The sequence below is a fragment of the Orcinus orca genome, chromosome 20 (assembly GCF_937001465.1).
Source record: "Orcinus orca chromosome 20, mOrcOrc1.1, whole genome shotgun sequence".
Lineage (NCBI taxonomy): Eukaryota > Metazoa > Chordata > Mammalia > Artiodactyla > Delphinidae > Orcinus > Orcinus orca.
Genome location: NC_064578.1, coordinates 13,132,537 through 13,157,749, shown reverse-complemented (window position 1 = coordinate 13,157,749; position 25,213 = coordinate 13,132,537). Strand labels below are relative to the sequence as shown.

General features: G+C 50.4%; 1 protein-coding gene across 1 annotated transcript; it reads right to left on the bottom strand.

Annotated features, from left to right (window-relative positions):
* Positions 1-9,836: 9,836 nt before the first annotated feature.
* LOC101282402 (C-type lectin domain family 18 member A) lies at positions 9,837-24,911 on the bottom strand. Its single transcript, XM_004273262.3, is given in 14 exon segments — positions 9,837-10,248; positions 10,717-10,808; positions 11,718-11,814; positions 12,182-12,311; positions 12,900-13,006; positions 13,396-13,488; positions 13,962-14,069; positions 14,247-14,368; positions 14,789-14,886; positions 21,082-21,199; positions 21,201-21,286; positions 21,289-21,321; positions 23,576-23,667; positions 24,287-24,911. Coding segments are annotated over 14 exon segments (1,353 nt in total). The 5' UTR covers positions 24,426-24,911; the 3' UTR covers positions 9,837-10,210.
* Between the last annotated feature and the right edge of the window lie 302 nt (positions 24,912-25,213).

Sequence of the window (25,213 nt, the reverse complement as noted above, 5' to 3'; positions counted from 1 at the left end):
AACAGATATACATGCACCAAGAAAACAGCTGTACTTCCATGTTGTCTGGCTTTCTATGTCTGTTTCTTTGACTTTTGTATTTGCAATGTCCGGAGAGGACAGAAAAACAGACCCATGTCCACTGTGTAGGGCAACAGTGCATGAGCACTATGAAAATATATAAAGAAAATCTCATTTAAAACAGACTTGGGAAGCTCTGAAGAGGGAACTCGCACACATGTACCATTCATTGCAGTCTGTATAACCAGCAGGAAGAGGGAAGATAAGAATTATTTTGACGGAGGAGGACATTAATCACATGGGGATTTTATCTTCTGCCTTTTTTTTTTTTTTTTAATATTTATTTAGGACTTCCCTGGTGGCGCAGTGGTTAAGAATCCACCTGCCAATGCAGGGGACACAGGCTTGAGCCCTGGTCCAGGAAGATCCCACATGCCGCAGAACAACTAAGCCCGTGCACCACAACTACTGAGCCTGCACTCTAGAGCCCGCGAGACACAACCACTGAGCCTGCATGCCACAACTACTCAAGCCTGTGTGCCTAGAACCCGTGCTCTGCAACAAGAGAAGCCACCACGATGAGAAGCCCACACACCAATGAAGAGTAGCCCCTGCTCGCCGCAACTAGAAAAAGCCCGTGTGCAGCAACAAAGACCCAAAGCAGCCAAAAATAAAATTAAAAATAAATAACTTTAAATATATATATTTATTTGGCTGCACCGGGTCTTAGTTGTGGCACACAGGATCTTCATTGCCTCATGTGGCATGCAGGATCTAGTTCCCTGACCAGGGATCGAACCTGGGCCCCCTGCATTGGGAGCATGGAGTCTTAACCACCAGGGAAGTCCAGCTTGTGGGATCTTAGGGATTAAACCCAGGCCCTCAGCAGTGAAAGCACGGAGTCCTAACCACTGCCAGCGAATTCCCTCTCCTGCTTTAAAAAAAAAAAGGAAATTTCCTCCCTGCCCCAGCAACAGCTCTCTTACCACCACTTGCAGCCAATGAGAAACTGCCACAGCCTTGAATGCTTGTTCTTTTCCAATGAGGTTTTGTTCAAAACAGCTCTCCCCAATTTCCCCCTAAAACTTAATAAAAGCAAGTGCCTCTCCTTTGTTCTCCAGGCTTGCCTATGATACATCATAACATACTTGTCCCAAATTGCAATTCTCTGTTATTTCTGAGTAAGCCTATTTTGCCAGTAAAATAACTGGATGTTTTATTTTAAAGGTTGACATTACATGGTGTCAGAAGTGGGATCCAGAGATGCCCTCTAATGACCTGGAGGCTGGTGAGCAAGCAGGTGTTGGTACCCATGAAGTTCATTGAGCTCACTGCTTTCTTGTCAACCCTGGAGTTTGAAGCTAAGTTTTTTCCTGAATCCAAGCTCTGCTCTCTTTGCATTTTGAACTCTCCAGCTTTACTGGAATCTGTTTTCATGAAGCTTTCTGGTAAGTCACCCTTCCTGTTCAAAGTGGGGAAAACATGTGATTCCTAGTATTTTTTTGTTTGTTTTTAAAAAAATCTATTTTATTTATTGGCTGCATTGGGTCTTCGTTGCTGTGCATGGGCTTTCTCTAGTTGCAGCAAGCGGGTGCTACTTTTCGTTGTGGTTCACGGGCTTCTCATTGAGATGGCTTCTCTTGTTGCAGAGCACGGGCTCTAGGTGCGCGGGCTTCAGTAGTTGCAGCATGCGGGCTCAGTAGTTGTGGCTCATGGGCTTAGTTGCTCTGCGGCATGTGGGATCTTCCTGGACCAGGGCTCGATCCAGTGTCCCCTGCATTGGCAGGTGGATTCTTAACCACTGCGCCACCAGGGAAGCCCCAGTGCTTATTGTAACTTCTTGTTTTTCAAATTGTGATCACAGACCATTGGTGAATTTGATTAACGTTTAATTAAATAGAACATATACATATTGTCTGTACCTACATAGATAAATTAATAATATATATCTTCAATTTTATCTATAATTTATAGATAAATTTATTATAGATTTGTTTATTATCTATATATAAATAGAAGAGAATAGTTTCATAAAATGCAAAATAGAGTGCATGCATGACATACACTGAAAATAGGAAATACAGTTTATTTAACTTTTATTTCAGTTACTTATATGTTTTTATATACGTAAGTATATGCTGGGCCATAATATTTCTTACTGTGGAATGATCCAACACATTTGAAAGCAACTGCTCTTATACCACAGTAAATGGAGCAACAAAAGGGTCTTACAGCCAGCTGAAAAGGCCAATACAAGAACAACCACCCTTTCTGCCCTGGACACACTCAGTGATAACTTCTCAGTGCCAGGCCATAATCACTTGTTGATAGGCTCATACTTTGTTGCCTTGTCTTTTCAAATTTACAGCCAAGTAGCAATCCTTATTTAAAAGAACATACCCCATTTCTCTTTTTCTATTCTATTTTTTAATTGAAGTATAGTTGATATACACATCCCGCATTTCTTTTTTTTTACTTCAAGTATAGTTGATTTACAATATTGTGTTAGTTTCAGGTGTACAGCAAAGTGGTTCTTTTTTTATATATATACGTATTCTTTTTTGTTTTTTTCCCCATTATATGTTATTACAAGATATTGAATATAGTTTCTTGTGCTATACAGTAAATCCTTGTTGTTTCTCTATTTCATATATGGTAGTGTGTATCTGCTAATTCCATGCTCCTAACTTATCCCTTCCCCCTTCCCCTTTGGTAAACGTAAGTTTGTTTTCTATGTTTGTGAGTCTGTTTCTCTTTCGTAAATAAGTTCATTTGTGTCATATTTTATTTTTTATTTTTATTTTTTTTGCGGTACGCGGGCCTCTCACTGTTGTGGCCTCTCCCGTTGCGGAGCACAGGCTCCGGACGCGCAGGCTCAGCAGCCATGGCTCATGGGCCCAGCGGCTCCGCGGCATGCGGGATCCTCCCAGACCGGGGCACGAACTCGCGTCCCCTGCATCGGCAGGCGGACTCTCAACCACTGCACCACCAGGGAAGCCCCAGCAAAGTAATCTTAAAAAGGGCTTATATGAGGGAATTCCGTGGCAGTCCAGTGGTTAGGACTCTGTGCTTTCACTGCCAATGGCCCGGGTTCAATCCCTGGTTGGGGAACTAAGATCCCAGAAGCTGCATGGCCAAAAAAAAAAAGAAGCACTATTCTTGCTGTATTTTTGTAAATAATCAAGCCAAATTTACTACAAACAAATTAGTTTTACTATGATTATCTTTGCTAAAAAGGGTAATAATTATTGAGAGAGAAATTGTGTTTGCAACTTTGTAGATATTAGATTCTTGTCCTGTTAATGATAAAGTTTCAAGGTTTTTTTATACAGCTGTAAGCTGAACTAAACTCTTCTAGTTTCCTCAAATATCTGACTATAAACCTCCAAACTGTTTCCAATTTTCTCCCACCCTTCTGATTTGAAATCAGTAAGAACAAAGACTGCCCTTAAATGTCCTTGGAAGGGACTATACCAGGTCCTCCTCATTACCCAGATGGCAGCCAAACTTGAGACTCAAGCCTTGGGTGTACATCTCACAGTTAAAGAAGGCTGTAACTGACATCCAGTCCGATATAATCAAGCGCTGGAGACCTCTGGATCAAATTTCACCAGGAATTGAAGCAGACAGCAACTGAAGGAGACAGCTTTCCCAAGATGACCAGAACAGGACTGTATACTCTTTCCTGCTGTTACTTCTTCCCTTATCCTCTCCCTCTTCTTCTTGGAAAGACCAAATGCTCTTGTCCGCATCACTCAATCTATTACAAAAGGAGGAAACTTATCAGTCCACTGATTCAAATGTTAATCTCATCCAAAAACACCCTCACAGACTCACCCAGTATAATATTTGGCCAAGTGTCTGGGTACCCCATGGCCCAATTAAGTTGACACATAAAATTAACCATCATAGGGACCAAGAATCAGGAAATGGGGTGGAGGTCTTTGCTCCATCTTCACCTCTCACAAAGATTCCCAGACAGATTTCCTAAGGGACACCCTCCTGTATTCCCCCAGGTTGTGAGTGCTTGACTGCACAGAACATGGGTAGGACAGTTAATGAATGGGAGTCATAATGAGTGACAGCAAATGATGCAAGGATGGGGAGGTTGGCAGTCCGGTGGGAAGACAGAAGAAGGCTGAAACAGAGAGGCCAAGCTGACGGAAGGACAAGAATAAGGAAAAAGGAGAGGAGCAGAAGGGGGTGGACATATTGAACAACTGGTCCCCAGAGTTCCTAGAGTTGACTCCCAGACACATCCACCCTGAATTCATGAGATGGATACAAAATAGTTCACTTATTTGCAAAGAGCTCCCAGAAAGAAAGAAAAGGGTAATTGTATCATCCCCAGTATTAAAATTGCAGTTGGCAGCTAACAGTGATTGAATTCCAGCTATTTGCCAGGCATTGTGCTACAAACTTACATCCATCGTGTCATTTAATCCTCACAACAACCTTGCAGGGTAGCTGCTCCCCATCTTATAGAAAGGCTACCGAATGTGCCCAGGGTCACATGGAGAGCCACTTGAGAGGAGTGATGAGATCTCAGTCGCCTGCCTGGCAATCACTACATGTTCCAAGAAGTTAGAGGACTTACTGAAAGACACTTACTGGTAGGCTTGGCTACAAGCAGAGCCTGATTCTGTCAGGACCTCCAGGCCACACTGCCTTTGTACGGGATGTTCCATTACCCACCTTACCCTGCACAGACTCCGAAGGCTGGCGAGGCCCCTGGTTAGAGCGTGGGACGACAGGGCCAGTGCTGCAGGCCAGGGGCCCAGGGGCCCAGGTGTACCAAGTGGCTTCTTGCAGTGGACCTGAGTCATTCTCTTGGCCGTCCCACATCGGAGTCCCATTCCTGTGTTAGAGGTATCCCCCAGCTTGAAGACAGAGGCTGCCTCCCTGAAAGAAGCTGTAAATGCCCCTTTCTGCCTCCTTTTCCCAACCTCCCTTGAAGCAAGGTCCTGGGCACATGACGTGGCTCCTCCAATTAGAGCTGCGTGCCCAACTTCAAGGTAAAGCTGCCGGTGGGAGAAGCTCATCTCAGCAATTGATGGCGGCAGTGGCAGCGGCTATATCCGGCTTTCAAAGGTGATGGCACCTCCATCCCTCGTTGGTGATGCCCGTTGTGGCATCTGTGCCCAGGAGAGGCAGTAGGGTCTCTTCCAGATCTGATCCTCCGACCTTCCAGAACTCCTGGGAGCTAACCAGTAACTTGGACAAGTTCCTTTACTGCTTAGAGTCACCAGACTCTGTTGCTTACAGTTAAGAACCTTGATGGATACAAAAACAGGACTAGAGGTGGATGGAACAAGAAGCCCTGTGGGAAATGGGGGTGATGGAAGCCTGGCGAGTGGCCAGAGGACAGTGAAAGTCCAGCTAGTATTAAGGGACAGGATACCAGTAGCCCACAGCATGCCATGGCGAGACAGTTAATCCTGTGGTCCTCAGAACAAAGTGCCCATCAAGGGCAAGGCTTTCGGGACCTGGTGGCTCTTGCCATAGAAGAATATAAAGATTAGCCTGAAGTCAAGGGCTGTTAGGCAGGCTGTGTGCTAACAGCACCAACAGCATAAAGGAAAGACAAGATCAAAGTCCAAATTTGCGGCTCAAGACATGGTTAGAAAATCAGGGAATTTTTATATCTTGTGGCTGCAAGGCTGAGAGAGTTACAACCCAAACTTAAGGCTTAATCAGTGGTTATAAAATGACATCATGAGGTGGCTTCACACCCTCTCTGGGTCTCTAGTTGGGAAAGAGTGGAGAGTGGGGAGCAGAGAGAGTGGAGGGCTTTGCGGGAAGCTGTGGAAGACTCAGGACCCCCACTGCTACAGAGGTTCCCTTGCCAGCCAAAGGGACTCTTCTTAGTCATTCTGAAGGTACTGGTAGCAGAAATTCACTAGCTCTTTGCCAAACCCAGATCCCTTTCCTCCTGGGTGCACATCTAGGTGGAGTTGCCCACCCTCCCTCGCAGTTAGTGTGCTGCATGGCTGAGGTGTGGCCAGTGGCAATGGGAGGGCGGGATGTGCACTGCTTTCATGCCTGACCCATAGCATCTTCCAAGTGGCCATCAGCCCTCCTGCTTCCCAAGTTGGCCACCTGAATGCCAGTGCCCTGGGTGAGCTGGGAAGCCATGTGCTGTTGGTGGCAGGGCCTTGCTCAGCCTGGGTTCCCCCGCTCCATGGCACATGTGCAACCAGGCCAACAGATAGCATTTCCTTAAAAAATATACTCTGTAATGACCTTGCCCTGAAGGAGACCCCTCGTGTGTCCTACCCCATCACCCCTCATTTTCTCCAGACTTAAATAACAAGTCATATCGTAGCAGACCCCAGGGGGCTGATGGCTTCAAATCTGGGAGGAAGATATTGAAACACCAGAAGAACCATGAGATTTTGCTAATTTATATTGACAAAACCTGCAAAATGATCTGGGCATGGATTCTGAGGGTGGAGAGTGGGGAAGGAAGAAAATGTTAAATGGGGTTGAATGTTGTTTTTTTTTTTTTTTAGTTTGGCTGTGCCGGTTCTTAGTTGTGGCACGTGGGATCTTTAGCTGCGGCATGTGGGCTCTAGTTCCCTGACCAGGAATTGAACCCAGGCCCCCTGCACTGGGAGCACGGAGTCTAAACCACTGGATCACCAGGGAAGTCTGGTTGAACATACCGATATTTAGGATTCTATGGGGCTACCTTGAGTGGCTGGGATGGTTCCAATTGTTTGCTCTGATGTTTGCTTAAACCCTGGACTCAATTGTGGCCGAATAATATTAGCTAAAAGCTAATAGATAATAATAATAATACGAATAAGAACTGGGCTTCCCTGGTGGCGCAGTGGTTGAGAGTCCGCCTGCCGATGCAGGGGACACGGGTTCGTGCCCCAGTCCGGGAAGATCCCACATGCCGTGGAGCGGCTGGGCCCGTGAGCCATGGCCGCTGAGCCTGCGCGTCCGGAGCCTGTGCTCCGCAACGGGAAAGGCCACAACAGTGAGAGGCCCGCGTACTGCAAAAAAAAAAAAAAAAAAAAGAATAGCTAAAACTTACTGAGCATTTACTATCCTGCCAGGGACAGTTTTAAGCACTTCATTTATTTAACAAATTTACTGAGTTAACAAATGAAGTTTAGATAGTCTAATGTTGATGGAGGAATTGAGAAATGAGGGCGCTGGCTCAGCCCAGCTGATATTCATCAGTGTTTACTCTCCCCAGGCTTTGTTTCAAACACTTTAATGTATTAACTCATTTTATTATCTTCATTTTACAGAAGAGGATCATGAGACAGAGAGATGTTTTAGGGTGACCAGCTGTCCTGGTGTGTCTAGGATGGAGAGGTTTCCCAGCATGTGGGACTTTGAGTGCTAAAACCAGGACAGTTCCAGGCAAACTGGAACAGTGGGTCCACCTAGGTGTTAATAACTTGACCAAAGTCACACAGTTAGTAAGTGGCAGAGCCTGTCCTCCAATTCAGGTAGCCTGACTTTAGACCCGAACTCTGCTTCTGCCAGTGGTTCACACACCTGAGCCTGCATCTGAAGTGGCTGGAGATCTTGTTAAAACTCAGATTAGGTTTGGGGCAGCTGAAAATCTGCTCGTCTAACAAGTTCCCAGGTGATGCCGATGCTGCTGGCCCGTGGACCAACATGGAGAACCGCGGCGTTCGGCTACCTCGCCTCCAGATGAGAATGTTGGAATGGACTTTTCAGGTAGGACCTGCTCACTGACACCCCAACCTAGAAACCCTGGGACGGCCCCAGGCGCGTCCTTTGCCGAGGCACTGAGAAATATATTGGTGAGGGAAGCACTGTAGCGCCAGGAGTGCTGATGGGAGAGGCTGCAGCTGAATGGGAATCTGGCGTCTGGGGTGTTAGAGGCTCAGAAGGGCATTGGATTGCCAACCTTAGTTGCCATAAAGGTGGCTCCTGTGTCGCTGCTGTCAGAGCAGGCTCTGCATTTCCTGTGCCTGGCAGCAGTGGCATGGGAGTCTACCCAGATGGGCTTTGCAGCAGAATTTGGAGCACTATTTCTGGGCTACAGAGGCCCCAGCATGTCTCTCTCACTCTCCCTAGGATCCCGTGACCAGCCATTATACTTAAAAAAAAAAAAAAAAGTGAAATTTACGTAACGCAAAATTAACCAATTCAGTGGCATTTAATATATTTACAGTGTTGTACAACCACCACCTCTATCTAAATTCCAAAACATTTTTATCATTTCAAAATAAAACCCATACCCTCATTTTCCTGTTTCCCTTGGCAACCACCCGTCTCTGCATCTATGGATTTACCTTTTCTGAGTAGTTCGGATAAGCGGAATCATGCAATATGTGACCTTTTGTGACTAGCTTCTTTCACTTAAAATGTTTTCAAGGTTCGTCCACCTGGTAGCATGTATCAGTACTTCATCCCTTTTAATGGTTGATTTAATATTGCATCGCATGTATACACCACGATTTGTTAGCTACTCATCTATTGATGGACTTTTGGGTTGTTTCTACCTCTTGGCTATTGGCTATTGTGAATAATGCTGCTATGAACTTTGTGTTTTAAGGATTTACTTGAGCACTTGTTTTCGTTTCTCTTGGGTACATACCTAGGAGTGGAATTGTTGGGTCATATGGTAGTTGTATTTAATTTTTTTAAATTAATTAAGTTATTTATTTTTGGCTGCGTTGGGTCCTCGTTGCTGCGTGCAGGCTTTCTCTAGTTGTGGTGAGCAGGGGTTACTCTTTGTTGCGGTGCGTGGGCTTCCCATTGCGGTGGCTTCTCTTGTAGTGGAGCACAGGCTCTAGGTGCGCGGGCTTCAGTAGTTGTGGCATGCAGCCCCTAGAGCGCAAGCTCAGTAGTTGTGGTGCACAGGCTTAGTTGCTCCGCGGCATGTGGGATCTTCCCGGACAAGGGATCGAACCTGCATCCCCTGCATCGGCAGGTGGATTCTTAACCACTGTGCCACCAGGGAAGTCCTGTTTAACTTTTTGAACAATCGCCGAACTATTTTTCACCATGGCTGCACCGTTTTACATTCCCCAGCAATGTATGAGGGTTCCAATGGGTCCCCACCCTCATCAACACTTGTTATTGTCTGTTTCGTTGCTAACAGCCATCCTAATGGGTGTGAAGTGGTGTCTCACTGTGGTTTCTATTTGGATTTCCTAATGACTAGTGATGTTGAACATCTTTTCATGTGCTTATTGGCCATTTGTATATCTTCTTTGGAGAACTGTCTATTCAAGTCCTTTGCCCATTTAAAAATCATTGCCCTTTTGATAAATTCCTTTTCTGCCATGACTAGCCAGGGCTGTTTCTATGTTTCTATTGGTTGCAACCAAGAACCGTGACTGATCTGCTTCTCCCGGTTCCATGGGCCCAGGCCACACTTGTATTGATACTTCCAACCAGCAAAGCAACTCGATGTTCGCACATAACAGTGTGCATTCTGGACGCTAATGGTAGCACCTCCCAGTCTTGCACCTGCCTGGACTCACCCTCTCACCACTATAGGGAGAGGGAGGAGATGGGGCCATAACAGACCCCAGTTCAGATTATCACAAAGAAAGAAGAGACAAGTAGAAGCAAGCATAATTAATAAAGGAGGAGGTGTGAACAGAAACACAAAGCTGACAGAGGCGGTGGTGAGAGGAGCTGGAAATTAGGGATGCAGACAAACAAGGCTTCTAAATCTGTGCATTATTCAGGACTAAGAGTCTGAAAACCTCCAGAGGGTGGCCTGGGTCATGTGGGCGAGCAGGGATGGGACTGAGGTGGCTGGGAGGAAACCAGTCTTCCTGGGATCATTCTGGGTTGTCTGAATTCCCCTTCACAATGAGCAGTCACAAGTCCATCTGATCCATAACTTAGTTTAATCCTTTGTGGGGTGCATCCTGGGCAGCAAGGAACCTCTGTCTGCCCCAGAGGGTCCAGCCCAGATGGAGGAGAGTGGTCTCTTCTGACCACTGCCCCGGACTCCTGTTTCAGTGCCTAATTAAGACCCATCTTCCCACTCAAAAGCAGGCTGGGGGACCCCAGGCTCCCCTCCTCCTATACCGGGCTCTCCATCGGCCTCACTTGTACCCCCTGCCCCACTTCCTGCAAGGTCTGAGGCCTCTTTGGCTGTTGGGCGTGCAGTCCTAGCCCGACCCTTGTTCTAAACAGGTGGGCAGAAGGGCAGGTAGGGCTGTGCATCCAGGTGCTGGCAGGGGAGAGGCATGGGTGAGCCTCAGGGCCCTGGGTCCCACCGGGAAATGTGCTCCTGAGCTGGAAAGGAAGAGAACAGAACAAGGGTCAGTGACAGCCCAGGCGGTCCTGGGATGGGGACCCTGCTACACTAGGTCCAGAAATAGCCATGATCCCACTTGCAGCTCCAGATCCTTCTAGCAGGTGCTGCTGGGGGCTGATTCTGGGCTAGGTCTCACCTCTGTCCCCACCATAGTTCACTGTGCTCTAGGGAATCAGGGAACGCTGAAGAACCCAATGGGTCCCCATGTGGCAGCTTTAGTGACAGGAGGAAAGGGACCTTGGTGAAATCCCCAGCCAGGCTGTAGTTCTGGTCTTGCCCCTGCGTGGCTGAGCCCAGGCCAATCTCCCTCTCTGTGCTTCAGGGGCCTACAGGTCCAGCGAGGCCCTGAGCAGGATGGCCCTGTGTGCTCAGACACTCTAGACTGTTCATCTGGATATCCCCAGGGGACAGGGACCAGAGGAGGGGAGCCGTGGGAAGGCCCTCACCAAACTGGCAGATGTAACGGTTTCGGGTTTTACAGCGCTGGTCGTTCCAATTGAAGGCGGCCGATGCCTGCAGTTCCACACAGTTGCCAAACCTGCCAAGATTGTCGAGTGCTCAGGGTGGAGGAATGAAATTATGAGTCCTTAAATCCTCCCCCACAGTGGGCCACCTGCACCTAGGGAGGTGCCTCTTGGGTGCCCCCTCCCACATATGGGGCTTCTGGGAGCCAGCCCCAAGCCCATGCCTGCACTTCAGAGCACTGCAGCTCCTCTCTTCTCGGGGTGCAGTGGGGACAGCTCCACCCACCGCTGCAGCCCTCAGCCATGCCGGCCACTGCAGGTGGGGGCAGTGGGGTTGGAACAGACAGGCCCACATCTTTCCTCCCAGCAGGAGAAGGTATGCCTGGGGGCCCACCAAGCCGGCTTCCTCTAGGGATGGGCCAGTGGCCTGGGCATGGCTGCCATCAAGGAGGTCAAAGGAGAACTGGGCGGGGTATCTGGAGCCTTGGTGGCCACACAGCCTGACCACCTCCCCCCTGCCCTGGGCATTCCTGGGCTTTGAAGACCAGGGCTGGGCCTCAGTGCAGGCGGGCCAGTGGGCAGATGTGTGCAGGAGTGGACGCAGGTGGGTGGCCAGCTAAGGAGGGCAGAATCAGTGTATTGATACAGGCAGAGGCGGCACGGTGTGGGGGAGGGATGGATAGATAATAGAGAGATGGAGAGACAGCTGGAGGGATGATGGGGACTGTGGATGGATGAAGCCTTCTTGGGTTCCCTCTCTTTTATTTGAGCCCCTGGAGGTCAGGGATGTACCTCATCTCAGCACTGGGCCCACAGCCAGCTGTGCCCAGACTTCCTGGCACCTGGGCACCAGGTAAGGCCCAGACCCTCAGGGCGCTCAGCCAAGCAGCAGGCAGGGTGGAGGTGGTTCAGCGGTGTCTGAAGGCTCGGCCAGCAGGCAGGTGAGAAGTGGGCACAGGGGAGGGAGGGCACCCCAGACTCACCCCTGGTTGTCAGGCTGCCCAAAGGCAAAACTGGTGAAGGACTGGTGCTCCCCGGTGGTCCAGCGGAAGGAGTCCTTAGCGGTCTTGTAGGTGAGCCCTGAGTCACAGCAGCCAAGGCTGGCCTCACACCCGAGATCCCTGGGCCCCGCTGGCAGCCCAGGCTCCCTGCGATGAGGGCCTGAGCCCAGAGCCTGCTGCCCAATGCCTGTCAACCCCCAGCCCTTAAGCCCCCTTCCCAGCACTTCCAGCCCCTCTGGTGGCTCTCCCTCCCTTCGGCTCTCTCTGAAAGGAGTCACCAGCTTGACTACTGGCCCCATTCTGGGCCCCAAGCCCTCACCACACCCTTACTGCCCGCTGGTAGGTGCTCTGGGTTTCCACGGCCCAGATTCCTGGAGCAGTGTGAGGCATCCCAGCCCCACACTCACTGCATCCCTTCCCGCTCCACCAGTCAGCCAGGCACTCACCGATCCAGAAGTTCCTGGTCTCAAAGTCATTGTTGGTCACCTCGTTGGTGGTCTCCAGGCGGCCCAGGTAGAAGGCGAGGATGTCCTGCACTTTCTGGCTCTCAATCTGGGCTAGCACCCCGCCCTTTCCCTGTAACCCCCGCTCCGGGTCATTCTGGCCCCAGAGCTCAGGCCAGCCCTTCCTTTCCATCCTGCCACCCATCGTGGCCATGGATGTCCAATCTGTGTGCTGGCCGGGCTGTCATCAGCCCCCCAAAGCCTCCTGCCTCTTAGAGCAGAGTCCGCCTTCTCTTCTCTGCCCACAGCTCCTCTGTCGGTCCCACACTTGGAAGGGTTTTGTTTCACCTGCTCAGTGTCTTTAATACATTTGGATTGGTTGCCAACATTAATAAATTGAGAGCTCAGTGAAAATCTGCATTTCTGGTTCTCTTGAGAAATTCCAGGTCCTGGCCTCCCTGAACTTGCATTCCTGCCCGGCAGCCAGCAGCTCGAGCTGAGTCAAGGTGGCCCCTTAGATGGGGGTTGAGTGGGGCCTTGTCCCTGGGTCCCTCAGCTCATTAAGTGACCTCCTGGCTTCCATGGGCCTCTGAGTTGTAAGCCCTGCTTTATACTAAAGATGAGAGTCAGGAGAAGTCAAAGGAATTCATCTCTTAGCCCAGGGTCCCTCTGTTAAGAACCCGGGGGGACGGTCCCTGGGAAGGCAGGGGCCAACCATTACCTGGCATTTCATCTTGGCTCCGTAATAGGTGTCTGCTTCTGAAGACACCATGAAGCAGTCTCCATCGATCCTCAGGTCACAGGTGTGGAAGGGAAAGTGCACCTTGGCTGGGAGGAGGGAAGCCTGATTTTGTGTGTGGGTGCCTCAGAATCATTACCCTTCCGGTCCTGCCAGGATGTTAAGCTCAAGGTACCCCTTCCTCTGGCCACCAAGCAGGAGAGGGGGTTGGGGTCAGTGGTGTGCTGGTAAATGTGTAACAACCAGCTCTCCCTCAAAAAAAAAAAAAGTCTATGATTTTAGCATTGCCATTCCTGTGGTGGTGTAAAGACCCCCACCATGGCCAAGTTCAAGCTACCACTGTGACGTCACTGATCGGGGAATGGGGGAGAGGTGCGTACGATGGACTCCTGTGAGCTGGTCCGAGCCAGACCCAGCACCAGCTGAGGGGGTCCTGGGAGGGGCTTGTCTTGTCGGGGGGCTTTGCGGCAGGACTCACTGGCACACTGGGCTCCCCCATAGCCAACATCACAGACGCAGGAACACTCCTCTTCCCGGAACCGGCCATGCACGCACTGCACGCTGCACCGCACTGCCAGGATGGGGCAGGGGAGGGGACGGCACTCAGCTGGCAGCCACTGGGCCGCAGGCTGCCCCTCACAGGCCACGGATGTGCGCAGAATGGCCAACCACAACAAGAACAACCCCTGCGCCCCAGAGATGGAAACCATCTGGGCTCCCAACCGCTGCCACATTTGGCATCTTTGGTTTGATCTTGTAGAGAGAAGCAAATCGGGGTTTGGGAGTGGACCTGCTCATGGTCACAGAGCTGGGGGGTGGGGGACAGTGGGAAAGGAATCCACTTCTGGATCCTAATACTGTCCTCCTCCCACCATCCCAGGGCCTGAGGGGCCGATCTGATTTCACTTTGAATTCCCTGCACAGCGCAGGGTCTGGCAGACCGTCGGTGCTCAGTGAATGCTTATTGGATGAGGATAGGCTGTGTGAGGATCCCTCCCTGGGTCCCCCGGGTGGTCACAGTCCAGAACTCCAGGCGCCCCTCACCTTGGCAGTATCTGCCTGTGTAACCTGGGGGACAGTGGCAGTGGCAGGTGCTGAGGTTGAGATGTCCGTGGTTCCGGCAGCTCATGCGACATGGGTTCCTGGGGACCTCTGGTCGGATGAGAAGGAAACGCTGCGAGGGCGCCTCTCCCCGGCAGGCCAGGCAGGTGCCTCCCCGAGTGCTGAGGGCCAGGGCTTCTGGGACAGTCCCTCAGGATGCTGCCTGCCTCCTCCAGGATCACCAGATCAAGCCGCCCCAGCCAGAGGCAGGCAGGGTGGGGCACTTACCACACAGCCCCCCTGCGTGGTCCCAGGCTTTGAAGCAGCCCGAGACGCTGGCTGTGCAGAGCGAACACCAGGCGCCCTTCTTGTAGGGGACGATGGTCTTCCCGTTGACCTCCCAGTTGCCTCTGTGAGAGCAAGCAGCAGAGGCTAGAAGGACCTGGCCTTGGGCCTTGCTGCCTGCCCCACCAGCCCCTTCAGCTCTTTCCGGCCCAGCCAGGAAGGCAGGGAGCTGGGAGAGACAGGGAGATTTCCTAGGAAAGAAAAGATGACCTCCAAACTAATACTGGGCAGATGCCCTGAACACTGGGTGGTGCCTCCAGGAAGGGGCGTCTGAGAAGAAGCCACATTCTGCGTGGCCAGAATCTTGGGTGCTGCCCACTTCTGCACCCTCTCCCTTTCCTCCTTTTTCCCTCTCCCAGCAGGGGTGCAGACCAAGGGGTAAAGGCCTGTGGGTGGGTGGGTGAGTGTCTCACCCTGGGTGACAGCATCCCCTACCCCGCAGCCCAGCAGGGGATGGCAGGGCAGCTGCCATGGAGGAGGCTTACCCGGGAGAGTAGGCACAGACAAAGGCTTCCATCTCAGCCTGGGCCCCAGAGCAGGGATGCCGCCCACAACCCAGCTGGCTCGAGGTGGCCCACACGAGCTGCAGGAGACACAGTGGCTCAGAAACCCTCTCAGGGGTCCCCTGCACTCCTAGTCTGGGGACCAACAGCCTAGATGATGCTCCCCTGGGAAGGGTGGACACAGCTCTTGCCCCAGGCCAAGCAGATAAACAGTTTTGTCACCTCCCTGGGGACCCCAGGAGCAGTAGCTGTGCTGGGCAGGGATATAAGGATAGGTGGGAATAGTCTAGAAAGGCCGTCTGGGTCGGGAAGTGAGGGTCAGCAGATACCTGAAGGGAAGGGAGATTGTGGATAGTGGAGGAGAGTGGGAAAAGAGACTTGGACATCAAAGGCCTTGTGATGACTGAAAAAATGGCCACAACGCTTCACTTCTCCCTACAGCCCCCTCTTTATAAAATGTGGCTTTGCAGTTCTTTGCATCAACAGGAGGAATCTCTTTCCCACACCTTGAATCTGGCTGGCCCTGTGGCTTCTGTTGGCCAACAGGATGCAGGAGAAATGATATTGAACCATTTTAAACCTAGGCCTCAGGAGACCCTACAATTTCTGCTCATTCTCATAGAACTCTCATGCTCAGCCACCACGTGAACAAGGCTGCTGGAGGTTGAAGAACCTTATAGGGCAGAGATGAACCAGTTGAGGCCACTCTAGACAGCCAGCTCCCAGCCAACGCAGCAGCTGACTGCAGTTGCAGGAGTGGGCCCAGCGAAGACCAGAAGAAACTGTCAGCTGAGCCCAACCCAAACTGCCAAGCTGCAGAATCGTAAGATGCTATATTTGGGAGTAGTGCGTCATGCAGCAACAGCTAACAGATACAGGTCTTTAATAGTATTCAAAACTAAGATTTAGAGTTTTAGAATCAGTGACAACCTGGAAATAGCACAAATGGTCAATACACAGGAATAGCCAAGCAAACTCTGGTAGCCACTAAAAATGACCAGCATGAGGCAGGGAGAAATGCACATGTAGTCATACCTATGTATCCAACAATTAGAGAATATGCATTCTTTTTAGGAGTGCGTGGAACTTTTGCAGACACTGACCCCTCAGTAAGCCACAAAGCAAGATTCAATAAACACTCAATAACCAACATCCTACAGGACACATTCTATGAATTCAATGCAATAGAATGTAAAGGAAATAATTTACTATTATTATTATTAATTAAATTAAAAAAAAAATTTTTTTTGGCTGCGTGGCTTATGGGATCTTAGTTCCCTGACCACGGACTGAACCCAGGTCCTGGCAGTGAAGGCATGAAGTCCTAACCACTGGACCACCAGGGAATTCCCAAGGAAATAATTTAGAAGTAAGTAAAGGAGAAAACATAGTTTGGAAATTTAAATATACACTTCAAAATCAAAGACAGCATCATAATGGAAAATAGGAAACTCATAGACCTAAGTGACAATGAAATCACTAAATTCCAAAACTTATGGGATGTAGCTAACAGAGTTTAGAGGGAAATTGATAGCTTTAAAAGGCATATACCAGAAAAGAAAAAGGAGTTAAAATTAATGAGTTAAGAAAGTAGATGAAAGAAAATAATAAAAACAAGGGCAGAAGGACTTCCCTGGTGGTGCAGTGGTTAAAAATCCGCCTGTCAATGCAGGGGACATGGGTTTGATCCCTGCTACGGGAAGATCCCACATGCTGCGGAGCAGCTAAGCCCATGTGCCACAACTACTGAGCCTGTGCCCTAGAGCCTGTGAGCCACAACTACTGAGCCCACGTGCCACAACTACGGAAGCCCATGCGCCACAACTACGGAAGCCCGTGCGCCTAGAGCCTGTGCTCCGCAACAAGAGAAGCCACTGCAATGAGAAGCCCGCACACTGCAACGAAGAGTAGCCCCCACTCTCCTCAACTAGAGAAAGCCCGCGCACGGCAACGAGGACCCAACGCAGCCAAAAATAAATAAATAAATTTTTTTTAAAAAGAGCAGAAATTAATAAAAAGAAGAATAAAGTTGTGGATGGGTGGAAAAAAGAGAGAAGGAAAACAAACAAAAAACTGATTCGTTAGAATAGACAAACCTATGGGAAGACTGGTAAAGAACAAAAGAGAGAAGGCACAAATAAATACAATCGAGAATTTTAAAAGGACATAGCTGCAGACACAGGAAACATTTAAAAAATCTGTTTAATTCTAGTTTAAAATCTCTGTTAAATGACAGTTAGCACCAACAAACTGGAAAATATAAAATGGATAGTTTCCTAGAAAACAGAACTTGGCAAAACTGTCTCAAGAAGAAATAGAAAATCTGAAATGATCTACGACCATTTCTAAAAGTTGAATCAGTAATTAAAAATCCATGGATACATACACATGCACACAAAACAAACAATCAAAAAATAGAACAAGGCCCAAATAGTTTTACAGAACAGTTACAGCAAATATCATAGAACCTATTCCAGGAAACAGAAAATGAGGCAAAACCTCCAACTCATTTTATGAGGTTAATATAAACCAGGTGAGGGCAGAACGAGAAAAGAAAATCAGAGGTCGATTTCACTATCAAATAGTATTTAGGAAACCAAATATAGCAATTAATTAAAAACAACAATAACACACACACACACACACACCCTACATCGCTTTATTTCGCATCACATCGTATACACAATGGAATACTACTCAGCCATAAAAGAGAATGAAATGTTGCCATTTGCAGCAACAAGGATGGACTTAGAGGGTATTATGCTAAGTGAAATAAGTCAGACAGAGAAAGACACATACTGTATGAGCTCACTTATATGTGGAGTCTAAAAAATACAACAAACTAGTGAATATAACAAAAAAAAGAAGCAGGCTCACAGATATAGAGAACAAACTAGTGATTACCAGTGGGGAGAGGGAAGCGGGGAGGGCAGTATAAGGGTAGGGGAGTAAGAGCTACAAACTATTAGGTATAAAATAAACTACAAGGATACCTTGTACAACATGGGGAATATGGCCGGTATTTTTTTTTTTTTTTTTTTTTTTTTTTGGCTGTTTGCGGGCCCCTCACTGTTGTGGTCTCTTCCGTTGTGGAGCACAGGCTCTGGACGCGTAGGCTCAGCGGCCATGGCTCACGGGCCCAGCCGCTCCATGGCATGTGGGATCTTCCTGGACCAGGGCACGAACCCGTGTGCCCTGCATCGGCAGGCGGACTCTCAACCACTGCGCCACCAGGGAAGCCCAAGGCCAGTATTTTATAATAACTATAAATGGAGTATAACCTTTAAAATTTGTGAATCACTCTATCGTGTACCTGTAGCTTATATAGTACTGTACAACAACTGTACTTCAATACAAATAAATAAATAAATATGAGTCATGAAACTGTGAGCTGATAATTGTTGAAGCTGGATGATAGGTAGATGGGGGTTCATTATATCACTTTGACTGCTTTGTATATATTTGAAATTTTCTATAATAAAATGTTTAAAATACGTGACCAGGAAGATGTAGTGTCATGTAACAGCTTTGTACACACACAAAAAAATTATTCATGTATTTCATCACTGTAAATAGTTAAGGAAAAACCTTATAATTATTTCAATAGATGCACAAAAGGCATTTGATAAAACACAAAACCTTTCCATGACTTTAAAAATCCTTAACAAACTTAGATTAGAAAGAAATGTCTGGGGCTTCCCTGGTGGCGCAGTGGTTGAGAGTCCGCCTGCCGATGCAGGGGACACGGGTTCGTGCTCTGGTCCAGGAAGATCCCACGTGCCGCGGAGCGGCTGGGCCTGTCTATAACCTGATAAAGGCTACTTATTAAATTCATATGAAAGAATCAAGAATAGCCAAGAAATTTTTGAATGATAATAATAACATGGGGGATTTTCCTGTCAAAACTTTTTATAAAGCCATAATAATTAAAGCACATATATGCAGGAGTAAACAAAAAAAGCAACAAAATAGAAGAGAGAACTCAGCAACAGACCCATGTGGATATGTGAGCTTGGTATATGGCTGAGGTGGCATTAGAGTCTGTGGGGGAAAGATTCAGTTCTTAATACAAGAAGTAAAAAAAAAAAAGATAAAATTGGGCTTCCCTGGTAGCGCAGTGGTTGAGAATCTGCCTGCCAATGCAGGGGACACGGTTTCAAGCCCTGGTCTGGGAGGATCCCACATGCCGCGGAGCAACTAGCCCCGTGAGCCACAGTTACGGAGCCTGCGCATCTGGAGCCTGTGCTCTGCAACAAGAGAGGCCGCGATAGTGAGAGGCCCGCGCACCGCGTTGAGGAGTGGCCCCCACTTGCCGCAACTGGAGAAAGCCCTTGCACAGAAACGAAGAGCCAACACAGCCATAAATAGATAAATAAAATTTTTAAAAAGGCAAAATTCCTTTAAAATAAAAAGATAAAATTAACTCCAATATCACTAGATGGCTTAATGACTTCAATATGAAAAAAAGGAAAACATTTGAACTTTGGAAGAAAATACAGGAAGAATATCTAGCTGATGTCAGAGTTGAAAAGGATTTATTTCTTAAACATGATACAACAAATGGATGAACTATAATGAAAAACAAGAGAAAATTGATTACATTAATATTAAAATCTTCTGAAAGATTTATCTTATAAAAGATAACATAAAGAGAAAATACAAGCCATATATTAGAAAAAAAGTATCTGCAACCAATATGACCAACAAGAAGTACAAAGCATATAGCAAAGATGCTTACAAATTAATAAGAGAAAGATGAAATTAAAAGGCAATGAAAAGAACAGAAAAGAGGCTCAGTCCCACATGTAATCAGGGAAATGCAAATTAAAAACAGAATGAGGTAGCATTTCACAGCCTTGAGTTGGCAAAAATGAAGGAGCTGACAATACTCCTTAATGAATAGAGTAAGAATGGGGAGTGAGAACTGGTTTGTGGGCAGGAGTAGAGTTGGCGACATCACTTTGGCAATAGCTACTAAGGTTGTAGGTGCGTGCTCCGTCTGACCCAGCCATTCCCCTTCCAAGTGTGTCCTAGAAAAAGTCTGGACACATATGTACAAGAGGACGGGAACTAGAATTTGTGCATTTCGGTATGACTTGGGATAGTAAAAAAAAAAAAACGTGGAAGTAACCCAGATGCCTGTAAATTGCAGTTTATTCATAGTGAATCACACATGCATGCTCAGATCAACGGAAACAAATCTTACAAATGTGGTCTGAAGTGATAAACACAAATTGCAAAAGGAGACGTACAGAGAGAGCACTTAGGTAGGATTTAATAACACACAACCCACTTGCACAAGTAGAAAAGGTATCAAAACCCTTCCACGTGTAGTAAAGGTATTAAAACATGCTTGGGGAAATTCCCTGAGGGACCAGTGGTTAGGACTTGGTGCTTTTACTGCTGGGGCCCTGGTTCCATACATGGTCGGGGAACTACCCTCGGCCCCCCCTTAAAAAAAGAAAAGAAAAACAAGGAATTCCCTGGTGGTGCAGTGGTTAAGAATCTGCCTACCAATGCAGGGGACGTGGGTTTGATCCCTAGTCCGGGAGGATCCCACATGCCGCGGAGCAAATAAGCCCATGCACCGCAACTACTGAAGCCCACGCTCCTAGAGCCCGTGCTCCGTAACAACAGAAGCCACTGCAATGAGAAGCCCACGCAACTCAACGAAGAGCAGCCCTCGCTCGCCGCAGCTAGAGAAAGCCGGCACGCAGCAATGAGGACCCAACGCAGCCAAAAATAAATAATTAATTAATATAAAAAATGTTAGTGTCATGCAAAACAACAACAATAACAACCCTCTACCCTGCAAGTTGACACATAAAAGTAACCATTAAAAAAAAGAGAAAAACATGCTTGGGATTTTGCCTGTGTTTTCCAGTGCTGGATCCTAGTACATAAACGATGCCAGTTACAGAGAAGACATTCAACAAATTTTGTTGAGGGGGAAGAAAAGGAAACAAGGGGTGTTTCACCTGGACTTCAGCAAGGTTACCTCGGGAGGGACAGAGGAAAGGGCAGAAGGAGGGCTTACGCTTAGTTTTGTTTTTTTAAGAGATGAGAAACAAATATAGTTAACATTTTCTAATGCTAGGTAGTGGATAAGAAGGAGTCCATTATTTGATTTAGCTTTGAAATATTTCATATTTAAAGCTGAAAAAAGTAAAACTAAACAAATGGGAGGAAAAGCAACCACCAATTTTAGGACAAACTGCAGACCTCTGAACTAGCCCAGCAGGGCAGGGGCCTCAGAGCCGGTACCCGGGCCTCACCTGAGTGTAGTGGGTGCAGGTGGCATTGGGGGCACACTCGGCCGCTGCCTGGCTGTACTGCTGCCCCTCTGAGAACCACAGGCCCACCACGTGGATGAAGGACGCCGAGCTCACGGGCAGCAGCTGCACATTCCAGCCCACTTGCGGGGTAGCCCGGGGGACAGAGGCTGGGCTTGGGGCTGGGGCGCCACAGAGGGCTGCCCTGGTCTGGGCCTGTTGGGCCAGGCTCTCGCTCCAGTCCTGGGGGAAAGGAGCGCAAACAGCAACATCAGCAGGGGACCCTGGCCCAGGCCTTAGTGATCCAGCCCCCCCACCAGCACATCCAGAGGTGCTGGTCCTGCAGGGAAGAGACCCCAGCCCAAACAGGGGTCCTGCTTGGCGGCTTGAGTGCTCTGAGCTGCTTTCACCGCCTTCACTGGGGCCAGGGAAGGTCAGACAGGACCTGCAAGGGGCGCTCCAAGGTGGTGTTGGAAAATCACCTGTCCTGTCTGGACCCCCCACCCAGAGCCCGGCTCCACCCAGGACTGATGGCTTCCGTCCTTCTGATCCAGTGGCGTGTACCCTCAGGCCCCGCCCACTAAGGGGGATGGGTGTTCCTGGGCGCGAGGTGCCAGCCCACGTGATAGGATGGGCCTCTGCCGTAATTTTTCCCGTCTGGTAATGGGAGCCCTGGATAGTGCCCAAGCCTTTCAAACTGGTTCCGTGTTAGGTAAAACTGACCCTGGCCATTGTCAGAAAGGCTCCCTCTTGGCTTCCCTTCTGTGATGCAAAAAGTCGCAGCAGCCATACCGCTGTGTCTTATTCCCTAAATCTGGTTTTGGAGTACACAGGGGCACCAGCTGGGAGTCAGGACCAGAGAGGGTGTAAAAGGTCTCCAGGGCCTCAGGCTTTGGTCTCAGCAAGCAGAGTTCTCTGGAGTGGGCCTAATCTGCTCTTCCCACCACGTACCAGCTGCCCTTTTCCCTACCCCCATCCAACAGCTCCCCGTCCTCTGAAACGGGGGGCTTAGCAACCAGGATGACATGTGTCACCCGATCGTCATGCCCTGGTCCAGCCCAGCCACCTCATTCCAGCTCTGTGACCTCCAGCAGTCTCCTAATCTCCATGAGACTCAACATACGCTTCTGTAAAATGGAATAATAGCTTCTGTAAAATGGAATAATAAGGTGGGTGTTCCCTGGTGACCTAGTGGTTAGGATTCTGGGCTTTCATTGCCATGGCCCAGGTTCAGTCCCTGGCCGGGGAACTGAGATCCTGCAAGCCGTGCCGTGTGGCCAAAAAACAAAACAAAACAAACAGATAATAAGGTACCCATAGGGTAAGATTGTGTGAAGATTAAATGGATGCAGAGAGAAAAGTGCTGCACTTAGGGCCTGACCTGCAGCAGCCCGGGCAGATGGTGGTTGTGATTTTACTGCTGACGGGAACTGGAGCTGGGAGCAGCGGGGACTGCGTGGGGCGCCTCAGCAGCCCGGACCATCCCCAAGGGCCTCAGCCTCCACTGGGGTGCCCAGGGCCAAAGCTGTGGGTGTGACAGAGGCTGAGTGGTGGGGCTCCAGTTGCATTTTTTATGAAATGCTGTTTTCTAAGACTTTGGCAACAGGGCCATGGGAAGTGTAGAAGCTGACCGGAGCAGCCTCACACCGGGCACTAGGGCTGGGAGTGTGGGGATGAGAGCCAGGACCTGGGCCTGAGGAGGGGCAGAGCCGCCGCGAGCAGGGAAAGGGGGAGAGGCGACCCCCCTCCTGCCCACCCCACCCCCACCTCCTGGGAACCTGACCCTGGAGCTCTCAAGGTCGCCACTGCTGCGCCAGCCTCAGAGGAGTTTATGGGAAGCAGTCATGGGGAACCCTGCCTGCCCCACACTGCCCCTCCCTCGCTCCCTCGACTGTTACCATGGGAGGATGCAGCTGGGGTCCCATACTACGGGGCAGTGTTTCTGGGCCCCAGGATGACACCTTCAACCCTGAAGCCCCGAGGGAGTGGTGGGAAACCCTATACCCCGCTCCCTGGCCCCCAGTGAATGGGCTGGGAATTGGGGAGGGGGCCCCTCCTAGTCGCCTAGACAAACTGCTGAAGAAGCAGTGGGTCTGGTCACACACAAGCCTCACCCCTCCCACCCCCAGCAGGATGCTTCTCCCTCCCTGACTAGCCTCCAGTCCTGCTGGGACTCTTTTGTGATGCTCCTGTTTCTTGGAGGAGGGGACCCCAGCTCTTTCCATGTCTTCTGGTCTCCGGGGCAACGGGAAGGGATGCAAGGAAAAGCCCAAGGGCTGCCTTTCTGGGGGAGGGGGAAGCAACGGCCCCCCTCCCCCCCCGCGCCCCCCCCACGCCGACCCCGGCAACCAGGCGTGGTCCCAGAGCGGGAAGTTGGCTGGCCGCTGCCCCACTCTGCCAGGTGAAAGGGCACCTGGCACTGGCATGGCCTCCTCAGTCCTCTTCAGGGTTGCCCCTCCAGGTGCCCCCTTGGCCAGCCCGGGTTGGGGGTACTCACCATTCTCTGCATGTTGGCTGCAGGGGGGTGGACCCGGCTGCGCAGGCGGTTGTGCAGGGAGAGGAGCAGGAAGCTCTCCTTCTTGCTCAGGGCTGGGGCGGGAGACACGGTCAGGCCACCTGAGCGGTGGGACCTGGGCCCGGCCCCTGGCGATGGGGCGGGCGTCACCACGGCAAGACGAGAATGCAACCCTGCACTTATGGAACGAGTGATGGGACAGGACGATGGTGGGTGTGTATGGGAGGACCCGGGGCAGAGGCATGGGGGCATAGGGAGTTGTGGAGAATGCAGTGGGGCTGAGACAGAGAGACAGGTGTAGGCGTAAAGGAGCCTTAGGCTGAGAGCTGGGGGTGGGGTGATAGAAGGGAATGGGGGCCTGGGGGCTAGGTGTGAAGATGGGTCCAGCCCTGGGCTCGCAGCGGGCCCTCTGGCTGGGGCTCCTCTCAGCCACTGAGTCTCTTCTGGGGTCCCTGCTGCAGGCTCCCAGTGTTCTTCCTTCACCCCCAAGCCTGGGCCCACTCCCCTTCATCCTTCTGCCCCAGTCCCAGCCTCCTCCATCCATCTCCGGCCCCTGGACTGTTCGAGGGTGGCTCTTTAAATCACACCAGCCTGCCCAGGGCTCAGGCCTGGGAACTGGCTTCCAGAAGCCCCCTGGGACCCTCTGCAGAGCTCATAGCTCCTCCACTCTTTCCTCACCCCGCAGCCCCTTACCTCCAGGCACTGGAACCTGCTTCTCCTGTAGCTGGAGTGGGCGCACCTCTGCCCAGGTCATGCCAAGGAGAGCCAGGAGTACGGGCAGGAGGCCAGGCCGGTGGCCCCCCAGCCCAGGGGAGGGCTCCAGCCTCAACATGGGCCTGCTGGGTTCTCTGGGCTCTGCCCGGCTCAGCTGTCCAGCTCGCTTCCCAGACTGGATGGAGCTATTCACAATCTCTAAGAGTCAGGCTGGGCTGGCAGACAAAAGGGGGAGGCTGGTGAGTAATCGGTGAGTCCAAACAGCCTCCCTTCCTTGGCGCTGGCATGAAAGGAGACAGCTCCAGTCCCGGGACTCCCTCCCTCCCTCCCTCCTCCGGCTGCTGGCCTGGTCAGCCCACCCGCCCGCCCGCCCGACAGCCAACCGACCAACCCACCGAGTGGTTCACAGCGACCCCGTGGCCCCTGCTAATCATTGCAGGATTATCAGAGCCCTCGGGGAGCCCTCGGAGACCCTGCTGATTGGCCCGCAGACATTCCAGGGCTGCAGATTAACGAATAATGGCTGTGCCCACGCTGGAACAGTGTCCTCCAGGCCCATTGGCAGCTTCTCCTCCCAGCCCCAGGCCCAGGGAGGCTGCGGCCATGTGCCCTGCGGGCGGGCAAGAACTGGGCAAGACCCCAGGGGAGTTCTTTCCTTTCTTGGGAAGCCCCGTCCCAACCCCCAGCCATGAATTAAACATAGGCGGATGGTAACCGCACACCAGTCAAGCGCCACTGGTGGGTGGGGGCACTGGGGCAGTGGGTTTGTAGGGGAGTGGGCAGGGGCTGCCCCAGGGGGAGGAAATGGGTACCTTAGGACAGTCTGTCTGGGTCCTGTGCGGGGCTGGGTCCCAGCCCTGCTGCCCCCCCAGGCCCACCCACGTGACTGCAGGCTAGGAGAGGGCA